This window comes from Meriones unguiculatus, chromosome 16 (genome assembly GCF_030254825.1).
Source record: "Meriones unguiculatus strain TT.TT164.6M chromosome 16, Bangor_MerUng_6.1, whole genome shotgun sequence".
NCBI classification, from domain to species: Eukaryota; Metazoa; Chordata; class Mammalia; order Rodentia; family Muridae; genus Meriones; species Meriones unguiculatus.
The window spans coordinates 10595357-10606435 of NC_083363.1; the positions used below are offsets into that span (position 1 = coordinate 10595357).

General features: G+C 48.2%; 1 protein-coding gene across 1 annotated transcript; it reads left to right on the top strand.

Annotated features, from left to right (window-relative positions):
* The first annotated feature begins 1010 nt into the window (after window positions 1-1010).
* Window positions 1011-7572, top strand: LOC110558691 (glutathione S-transferase theta-4). Its single transcript, XM_021653759.2, has 5 exons — window positions 1011-1243; window positions 2561-2648; window positions 4763-4913; window positions 5825-6001; window positions 7354-7572. Exons 1-5 carry the CDS (start codon window positions 1132-1134, stop codon window positions 7546-7548), a joined length of 723 nt encoding a protein of 240 aa, XP_021509434.1. The 5' UTR covers window positions 1011-1131; the 3' UTR covers window positions 7549-7572.
* Window positions 7573-11079: the final 3507 nt, after the last annotated feature.

Sequence of the window (11079 nt, forward strand, 5' to 3'; positions counted from 1 at the left end):
ATAACAAAAAACTATCTTTTGTGTGTGGATGTTTGGTTTTGTTTTGTTTTTTGTGAACCACATGCATATCTGGTAACCACAAAGGCCAGGTGAGGGCGTCAGAATGACTGAAGTTACACGTGGTTATGAGACTTCATGTGGGTGGTAGGGTTGGAACATGGGTCTTCTGGGAGGACAGCCAGTACTTTTAATCACTGGGCCATCTCTCCAGCCCTTAAACTTTTTTTTTTTTTAAATAAAAAGGGTTATTTTGGCTTAAAAATTTAAAGGGCTAGAGTCATGATGGGGTGGACCTATTGTTTCGAAGCCTCTGCTGGTTAGAAATGGTGGGAAGGGTGTGTGGCAAAGAGAACTGTTGCCCTCATGAGCAGGAGGATAAAGAAAAAGGAAAGGAAGAGACTACCATTCCATAGTCCCTTTCAAGGAAATGTCTTCTACTCCTTCAGGAAAATGTCCTCAGCGAGCCAATGCCTTCTATCAGTCCTCATCCTTCTATTTAACCTTCAGCATTCGGGATGGAACCTGGGCTTTCTGTGTGCTACAACCTAAACAGGTCCACCACTGGGCTATTTTACCAGCTCTCTAGGTTCCACCTTTCGAAGTTCCCACCACGACCTCAGGAGCTACACCTATAATGCTTGGCCTTCGGAGGACATTCAAAATCCAAGAAACAGCAAGCCTTCCCCAGTCACATTTCAGAGGAGATTTACCCGAGGGTACCCCAGTCTTCACTCCAGGCTGTGTAAACTCAGTCCTTGTCTTTTTCTCATCCTGGACCTGCAAATCCTCTTCTGTCCTGTCCTGCAGACAGGGCCTGGCCCTGGGAATACTCATGTGTGAGCCCTTCTCAGACAGATGTTTGTGAGACTGAGCAACAGAGCAGGTGCACAACAGAGGCCTGTCCCAGCCCTTTGACAGGGCCTCCCGAAACCCTCAAGTCTCAGAATTCTTGCTTTGGTAAGAATTCCAGGTTTCCTGGCCTCATGAGAACATTAAGGTAAGTGAGTTCCAGAATACAAGAGCCTCAGCACAGGTGGAGGAGGGCCTAAGAGCCGGGTGCTCAGGCTAGACACTGGCCTGGGTCTGAGGTCCATCCACTGTGGCTGTGGGGCCCCTTGAAGGCATCTCAGTATGGTCCTGGAGCTCTACATGGACTTGCTGTCCCCACCTTGTCGCGCTGTCTACATCTTTGCCAAGAAGAATGGCATCCCTTTTGATTTCCAATTGGTGGATCTACTAAAAGGTCAGTCCCCAGTGTTGCCAGGAAGCCTGGTCCTGAGGCACTGCCAGGGTACCTGGTGTGAGTGTTTCTGAGGATCAAATGTCAGCAAGGGAAGCAGAGATGAAACAGATATAAAGGTGACCAGTCGCATCTAGACTACCTTCTCTAGTCACCCAGGATGAGTTTCTGTTGGGATGAATAGGATCTTTTGGGGTTAAAGGACAAAGAATGCTAGAAGAGCTTAAGACTCTCAAGCCAGGGCTTTTGCCATCATTTTTGGAGGTCTCACATCTTGATATCTCTGGCATCCACCAACCAGGCTGGTGAAGGCCACAGACCCGCTTCCATGTAAGGTGCATATGTTACTCAATCACACTTCTCCAGTTTGCACCCATACTCCCCCAGACTGTGTCCACCCTCCCTCAGTCTATGTCCACCCTCCCTCAGTCTGTGCCCACCCTCCCTCAGTCTGTGCCTACCCACTTCAAGTCTGTTTTCACCATCTAAGTGTTCAAACCTGCTCTGGGACTAGGACTGTGGCTCAGTGATAACAGACTTGCTTAGCATGCCACAGGCAAGACCCTGTGGTCCCCAGCCTGTGCATATGTGCAAATGGACACATGCATAAAAGAAAGAGAGAGAAAGAAAGAAAGAAACAAAGAAAGAAAAGGAGGAGGAAAAAGAAGAAAACAATATGAAAAAAAATGTGTACTAAAGGTTGCACAGACCCCCATACCTCATGTGGGGATCAGTGGATTGGGATCCAAGACACTGAGGAGTCTCTAAGAGCACAGCTCAAAGAGGCACAGCCTCTGGACTGTAGAGGAGGCGTGGGGAGCTGCAGAAATGGAAGAGGTGTGGCCCCTGGAAGGGTTTTCCTCTTGCAAACAGTTCGTCAGGAGGAGTTAATATTTCTGCCTGCTGTGGAGTTCTCTGTGTTTGCAGGGTTCCCCAAGCTGCCAGATTCAGTTGTTCCACCCTCAAAGGAGAGGCAGAGTGAGTGGGAGGAGATGAGACTGAAGGTGATGAGACTGAAGGTGACACTTAGGTCCCTAGGGCTGAGGTTGACTCATAGGTTGTGGCTTCAGGCCTTGAGTGAAGGCTTCTGGGAGCCAAAGTATTGTTTTGATCTCTGGAGAAGGGGACCTTGAGGGCTGGGGTGGGAGAATCTGGGAAAAGGAGTCCTAATCCTGGTCCCTGTGATACCTTACCTTTCTGCTGTGACTTGGGGCAAGCCATATGATCCTTGAGACCTCAGTTTCTCCCTTTTATCTCTAGAAGCCCAAGTTCTCTTTTCCCTGGGGTCTCCAAAGCCCCAGACCCTCTCTGCCCCCTCAGGTCACCACCATAGCAAGGAATACATCACAATCAACCCCCTGAGGAAGGTTCCCAGCCTCAAAGATGGTCAGTTCATCTTATCTGAAAGGTAAGGGCCCTGCCATCATCTCTGCTTCTTCTGGGAGACTCGGTGGGAGCAGACTTGCAAGTGTTTCTTTTTTTATTTATTTCTTTATTTGCTGAGGTCTCTCTAGGTAGCCTTGGTTGGCCTAGACCTCACTGTGTAGACAAGACTGCCCTCAAACTCAAAGAGTTTTTATATCTGTCTTTATATCCTGAGTACTGGGATTAAAGGTTTGCAACATCAGGCCTGGCCTATTGATTTATTTTTAAGCTATAGAAACTTTTACAAACACACACACACATGAATACAAAGAGTTCAGCATTACCCCACATATCTGTCTCCCAGCTTCTGCAGCTTCCTAACTTTCTCTAATGTACACCTCACTTTGTTCCTCCTCCTTCCAGACACCCCATCACTTTGCCCATGAATACTTAGGAATAGCCTACTAAGAAATGAAGACTCTAAAACATGCACCAACCTACACCATTATGACCATGAATAAAATTATCAGTCCTTCCCAGATTTTATCCACAGCCAGCTCATATTCAAGTCTCCAATTGCATCATATTTTTCCTTGTTCTCCCTCTTCCTCTCTCTTTGTATGTCTCTCTCTCACACACAATCATGTTATGTGTATGAGTATTTTTTTTACATGTATGTGCGTGCACTGTGTGTGTGCATTCCTGGTACCTGGGATACCAGAAGGACTTATCAGATCTCGTGGGAACCGGAGTTATGGATGGTTGAGAGCTGCCATGTGGATGCTGGGAACCTGTCTAGGGTCCTCTACGATAGCAAACAAGTGCCCTTAACCATTGAGCCACCATTCCAGTCGCTCTTAAGTCCCTCTTTATCTGTGTTCTCTGTCTTAGTCTGTTTTGGGTTTCTGTGACTTAATATGGCAGTAGGTTAATAGAGCAGAAGGTTCACTTTAGCTTGTGGTTCTGGAGGCTGCAAAGCCCAGGAGAGGATTAGCATCTCCTGGGGCCTTCCCTTTGGGAAAGCAAGAGAGCCAGAGAGAGCATGTTTGCTTTATAACAAAGCTACCAGTGACAACCTGGTAAGATATTATTTTAGCCACGCATGACTCAATCCACTGCTGTGATCCAATCACCCTGAGCTGTCCCACCACCTAGAAGCTCCCAATGAGAAGTCAATGTCTACTTGAGTTTTAGTGGGGACATTCAAACCCTCTCAGCCCCTGTTGTTTTATTTCATTTTATTTTGCTTCTGACTGGCATCTTGGTACGCCTGTTGCTGATGATAAACACTGGCTCTTCTGTCCCGTAGCGGTTCCTACACTGTCAGTTAGCAAGCACGGGCCATCTCTCCCTGCAAAGCACGACTTTGGTCTGACCCATCTCCTGTATCCTTTACTCCCACTGCCTCATTCCATATTCATCCCTGAGAGACCAGTACCTCTTGCTGGATTATTGCTTGAGCCACCATCTTGGTCTTCCCCTGGTTTATTCTACCTCTTCCAACTGGAGGGATATATCCTTTCATCCCTCTTGATCTTAAAGATTAAGTCTATGGGCTGGAGAGATGGCTCCATGGCTAAGAGCACTGACTGCTCTTACAGAGGACCCAGGTTTGGTTCCTAGGTTTGGTTCACACATGTGTCATAACTGCTTGTAACTGTAGTTCTGGGGGAATCATACTCCTCCTTCCAGCGTCTAAATGCACCAGACACACAGTGATTCGCAGACATACACACGGGCAAAGCACTCATACAAAAACCAATTAAAAACTAATTAAGCCTAAAAGCATACCCGAAGCATCTCTGGCAGTCCTTCTCCATTCCCCACCCCCCTCCAGCCACATCTCCGCTCACCACTCTCCTCACTCCCTCTGGAATGCCAACGTCCTTTGCTCCCTGCCAGCACTGCCCTTTCTTATGCTGGTCATTAACTCCCATGCCCTCTTCAGGTGTTCCTCCCTGACTTGCTCATTATTGGACTGACATGAGAGCTAGGGTTAGGCTTTCTGGAAGCCTTTGGGTTCCTTCTCCCTCTGGAGGAATGTAGCACCTAGAGCCTTGCCTGCGGCTGAAGGTCCAGTTTGACCCAAGCCATGCTGGGGTGGTGTAGGGGCCCTCAGACGGCAAAGACAGTGCCCCTGACTCACCCTTTCTGTAGCGTGGCCATCCTCTTCTACCTATGCCGCAAGTACAGTGCGCCTTCCCACTGGTACCCACCAGACCTGCACACGCGTGCCCGTGTGGATGAGTTCATGGCCTGGCAGCACACAGCTATTCGGGAGCCCATGAGCAAGATACTGTGGGTCAAGGTAAGCAGGATCAAGTCTGGGATTCAGGAACCGGGGCGGGGGAGGGGAGCAGTTAGAAAACCTGAAGTCCTGTCCTGCTTCTGCTGACTGAGCCTCATTTTCCCCCAATCCCGTGTCTGCCTGCCTTACAGAGCACCTGAGAGTGTGAGATGAAGCAGGAGAAAAATACTATGGCAAAGGGGAAGGGCAACTAGAAAGGGCCAAGACAGAATTTGGGAAACTTCATTCTGAGTTAGAGAATATCGTTATATTTAAAGGTGACAACCGGCACGCATATCCCTACAGCTAATTTTCTGCCTGTGCTTTTTAGGCTATTTTCCATTTGCTATGATAAAATGCTCCAGGCCAGGTAATTTATGAAGAAAAGAGGTTTGTTTAGCTCTTGGTTTCGGAAACACGAAGTCTAAACAGCATGGCACCAGCTCTAGAGAGGGCCTCCTAGCGGAGCTATTACAATGGAAGCGAGTGGAAGAGGGATCACCTGATAGGACAGGGAGCCGGAGCTGAGGCTGGGGACCAGTCCTGCTCTTTTAATAATGGCTTGTCCTCTGTAGTACTAACTGGGTCCACCTTGATCCCTTCTGGAGTCATTAACACCACCCACCCCCCCGTTAGACTCCATGTTTTTTAAAGACTCCAGCCCCTTTCACATCACCATGAGGACTGGACTCCCAACGGGTCAACCTTTGGTGGGGGAGACACACTCAGTCTGCAGGACTCATTGTTATTGGGGCCTCCACATCCTTCTGAAAGCAAGGCCCTTGGTAACTGCCACTTGAGGATGGACGATGGCCAATATTGCTTGACATCCTTGGAACTGTCCAAGCTCTATCTAGCAGACAAAGGTGCAGGAGCATGGCAAGGGGCCGGAGTACTGCCTCCACATCTGTCCCTCTTCCCTCCCTGGCCAGTTGCTAATCCCAATGATCACTGGTGAGGAGGTACCCACTGAGAAGATAGACCAGGCACTGGAGGAGGTGAAGAAAAGCATAGAGAAATTTGAGGAGAAGTTTCTGCAGGACAAGCTATTCATCTCTGGAGACCACATCTCACTAGCTGACTTGGTGGCCCTGGTGGAGATGATGCAGGTATGAGGGGAGGGGAGGCGAGTCTGGGAAGAGGTAAAATGTTTATGTGACCAGGGGGCCAGAGTCTGAGGAGAGAGCCAGGGGAAGCCTTGAGGGTTGTGGGTACCAGGTGTGGGTGCCCAGGGCCACCTGGAAGTGATAGGAAAGAAGCCCAGGTTTTGAATCAGGGTGTAGCATGATCATGGAACTTGACAAGGTTTCCGTGGCAAGGAGAGGAGCGAGAGGAGAGCCAGGGGTGCCAAGGAAAATATTGTATGCCAGCGAAGATCCCTGATGTCTGATCCTCTCTCTGGACTCTCCAGGAAGTACACAGAGTCTTCTGGTGTGTCGTTCCAACTTGCTTCTTTCCCAGAGCTCCAGAGTATCATAAGATAGCTCTCCCAACTCTGGCTCTGAGCAGTGGACACCACTATGTATTGGAGGCAAAGCCAGATGAGTGCTGGCTTTCTGTGTGTTCCCAGTTCTGAGCTACCAGGTGTGTTCAGGATAGCCAATTTAGCCACTTGCAATGTCCTCTTTTTAAGATAGGGTCTCATGTGCCCCAGGCTGGCCTCAAACTAGCTATTTAGCTATGGGTGACCTCCAACTTTTGATTCTCTTGCTACTACTTCCCCATTGTGGGACTCACAGGTATAGGACAGCACAATGCCTGCTTCGTGGTGTGCTGGGGATTGAACCCAGTGTTTATGCATGCTCTATGAGTACTCTACCTTCTGAGCTACATTCCCAGCCCACCAGCCAGTGTCTGGATAGGCTATCATCGTTTCTGATCGGTATGCAAAGTAGCAACTTTAGTCCCTGCCTAATGTGCAGTGTAGAGCAGCACAAGGAAACCCGTCCTAACCTGTACCAAGCACAGGGCCCTGTGCTCACCTCTATGCTCCCCACAATTCACAGACCTCCCCTTGGGGCTTCGGAACACTGTGGCTGCATATTTCTTAATGACACAGCTAAAGGGCTAAGCATGCTGTTTCCTCATTTTTCCATTTTGCCTCATCACAGGAGGTTCTGTGTGTGTGTGTGTGTGTGTGTGTGTGTGTGTGTGTGTGTGTGTGTAAGAGGTAGCAATTATGCTCCATTTCTTTGATAAGAACCTTCCCTGGGAGAAGGCCAGATACATAGAATAGTGGGAGCTACCTGGGTCAGGAGCTACCATCTTAGACCAGGATGCTCTACGCCTGGTTTACACAGACTGCAGAGCTTAGACACCTTGCCAATAAGAATGCATCCAGCGGGCAGCAGATGGCTCCCTGTTTGCAGAGGCAGGTGCAGACAACCCGTGAGTCTACTGAAGACCCAAGTGCAGCCTCTGTCCATGCTGACCACACCTTCCTTTTTCCATTTATCCACAGCCCATAGCGACTAACCACAACGTCTTCAGCACTGCCAAGCTTGCTGAATGGCGAATGCGAGTGGAGTTAGCCATCGGTTCCAAACTCTTCTGGGAGGCTCATGACCGACTGGTGAAATTACCAAAATGGGACTGTTCCGTGCTGGACCCTATAGTCAAGACGAAGATCAGCGAGTTTCTGCAGAAGTATAAGTGACTCCCGAGGCAGTTTATTCTGCAGGGGTCTGGCCACCTCAGCCTTCTTAGGGAAGGCGCTATAAGCAACAGCCTGTTCCTTCACCCAATAAAATAAAAGAACTGGAACAGCAACCATGACCGTTACAGGGACAGTGGTGTCAGCAAATAGCGTGGTATGGGAGCAGGTGGCACTCACAGGTCATTTTGCTTTCCAAAAAGAAGAGGAGAGCCTGGGGGAGACGGCTCAGCAGCTGAGGTGCTTGCCACCTGAGTTCAGATCTTTACTGCCCACGCAAAGGCCGTGTTCACTGGCCCAGGCACAATCCCCAGGGCTCGCCAAACAGTCAGCCTAGCTGAAATGGCAAGCCCCAGGTTCAGCAGGAGAGATGCTAGTTCAAAAACAAGACGGGAAATGAAAGAGTAAGGCACCAACTTGTAGTCTCTGTAGGTGCAAGCCTTCCCCCCGCCAAAACACATACACAAAAGAATGCAAAAGTCAAAGACTATATGATTACATTCTCATTAATAATAGTCGGCCATGTCAATGCCTCCTTTCAATAACAGTAGAATAACTAGACAGAATAATACACGAATATGAAGAAACTGTGTGATAACTGGACCCTACTAGAACATACCCCACAAGAGTAGGATAAATATTTTTTCTCAAATTTCACATGGATTAGTCATCAGGAGACACCATATGTTTGGTTGTAAATAAGTCTTAACTTTAAGAAGATTGAAATATGAAATCTGCGTTCTCTGACTCCAATGAAATGAAATCAGAAGTCATTAACAGGGGCCAATGAGATGGCACAGCAGGTAGAGGAGCCTGCTGCCAAGCCTGATGACCTAAATTCAATCCCTAAGACTTCCCAGGGTTGAAGGAGAAAAATCAATTCTAAAAAGATGTCCCCTGATCTTCCTGTGTGTGTACACGTGTGTGCATGAACACACACACACACAAATTAAATGCAATAAAAAGCTTCAAAAAGGAAGTGGTGGCAGAAGGAAGACCAGGTGTGTGCGGAGGTCTAGAGAGATTGTTGTACAGACATGAGACCCGGGTTCATATCCCCAGCGTCCAACATAAAAGCTAGGTGTGGCACTGTTGTGCTGTAGGCCAGAGGCAGGAGGATCACTGTCTGGCTAAATTAACAGCCTCAGGTTTCAGTGAGAGTTCTCTCTCAAGAAAACAAGGGGCTGTGGGGATGGCTCAGAGGTTAAGCAGCAAGCTGTCCATCCAGAGTACGGAGGTTCAAGTCCCGCCCCTCACACGGCGGCTCACAACCATCTGTGACTCCAGCTCCAGGGGACCTGCGTGCACAGGACACACACACGTAAATATGACATAATAAATATATTAAAAAAAAAACAATAAGAGGAAGTGATTGAAAAAGACACCCAAAGTTAACCTGCACACATACAATATATACATGCACGCAGAGAGGGAGGAGAGGGAGAGGGAAGAGAGGGAGAGGGAGAGGGAGAAAAGTTCACCATTGTGTAGAATTTAAACAATGCTTTTACACAGACACTGGGAAAAGGAGGAAAAAAATCAGGAAAATTAGTAACTTGGGCAAATAAAATGAAAGAACACACCAAAATGTGCACGGGATAAGCAGTACTAAAGCAGAAAATGTGCAGCTGTAAAGAAATACATAAAAAAGGTGTGATCTCGGGGGCTGGAGAGATGACTCAGTGGTTAAAAACATTGGCTTCTCTTCCAGAACACCCTGTTCAATTCCCAGCACCCACATGGCAGCTTACAACTGTCTGTAACTCCAGTTCCAGGGGATCTGACACCTGAATACAGCTGTACATGCAGACAAAACACAAACCAATAATATCAGTAAGTTTTTTTTTTTTTAAAGGCATGATCTGGGGCTGGAGAGACGGCTCTGGGGAAATGAGCTAGTGAAACTTCATGCCTCCACATGTACCTAAAATGGTCACCGTGACAGAATATATTGGTGGTTTGGGAAACGGTGAAAGTTTAATTATTTTTAATTATGTGTCTCTGTGTGTGTTTGTATGTGAGAATGTGTACATGTTGTGTAGTCCAGAAGGGGTTCAGATCCCTAAGAGCTGCAGTTGGAGGCAGTTGTGAGCCATCTGGTAGTGGTGTCAGGAACCCGTCTTTAGTCCCATGAAAGAGCCGTTTCCTTCCCTAACCACTGAGCCGCATCTACAGCCCTGAGAGTCAGTGTTTAATGAGTGCAGAGTTTCAGTTTTGTAGAGTACGTTGCAGAGATCCATCACACAACATTGGGATACACCAACACAGGGTAATTTTGTGTTAAATGCTCTAACCACAATAAGCACAATAAAGATAAACATACGTAAAAGTTATGAGAGCAAGGCATAGTGGCACCGGCTTTTAATCCTAGAACTTGTGGACATAAACATGTTTTTGTTTTAATCCCTGGTGTGGGATGTGGACCTGGCTCAGGTAGTCCACAGCAGCAAACTATTTGCCTCATGCATTCTCTGAGAGGACTCTTTGCCAGCTACAGATAGTTTAACTCTGAGGACTTTGGAGAGAGAATAAATGCCAGAGCCCAGAGAGTGTTGGGGAGCTCTGAGAAAGAACAAGGCTGCTGCTGCTTCCCTCCTGCAGCTCCTGCAGCTCCTGCAGCTCCTACAGCTCCTACAGCTCCTGCAGCTCCAGTGAGACAACTGGAGATCTCCTGAAACAAGGACTGGACTGGCTCCAAGGAACCAGATGACCCTAACCAGCAGCTAAGAGAACTGCACCCCCTCTCCCACTAGCCCTCTCTCTCTCCTACCTGGGGTTGGGGTGCTGGGAGAGATTGGGGTGGATTAGGGGAAAGGGGTATAAGAAATGTAGCTAAAAGAGTTTTTAAAAAGTATGCCAGCACATTGGGAGACAGCGGCAGGTGGATCTCTGCAAGTTCGAGGTCAGCCTGGTCTACAGAGTGAGTTCCAGGACAGCCAGAGCTAAACAAGACAACAAACAAACAACACAATTGCTGTGAGTCACCCTTGGGAGAGGAGAGGTGGGATGGCTGCTTTTAATGTCATGCTGCCACAAATTAAGAGTCACCCGAGTAAGAAGCCGCGCTGCAGCGCTGTCCTGATGGGCTCAATGGATGTGGGAAGACCTGTCCAGTTATGGACTTCACCTTCTAGGCGAGGCCCAGATAAAAGGGGCATGGTAACATTCTCCTTTGTCACCCTGCCCTCTAGCTGCTGAGTTGATTTACCAGGGTTACTGATACTGCCTGATGCTGACTCCAATGAGGGTATTACGGTCGGCATTTCCAGGCTTCCATTGTTGGCTGAGGCTCTCCAGGAACCCCTCCAGATTTTTGGCAACACATTGGGACAGGTGGATTGACCGTCAGGCTCCTGTGACAGACGGCCAGCTGTGGGACTACTCCCAAGGCTGAGGCATCCAGCCTCAAGGGCCAAGCAACTCTCCGGTTCTCAGCCTCTTGGATGTGAGACAACTGTGGCTATTATTTCCATGTAAGCTGATTTAAGAGATTCTTTTAATATACACGTATATTCGATCTCTTCTGTTCTTACA

Coding starts and splice junctions, on each gene's coding strand:
- LOC110558691 (XM_021653759.2), top strand. CDS start 1,132: ATGGTCCTGGAGCTCTACATGGACTTGCTGTCCCCACCTTGTCGCGCT. Junction 1,244..2,560: donor ATTGGTGGATCTACTAAAAG/GTCAGTCCCCAG, acceptor CTGCCCCCTCAG/GTCACCACCATAGCAAGGAA. Junction 4,914..5,824: donor GCAAGATACTGTGGGTCAAG/GTAAGCAGGATC, acceptor CTCCCTGGCCAG/TTGCTAATCCCAATGATCAC.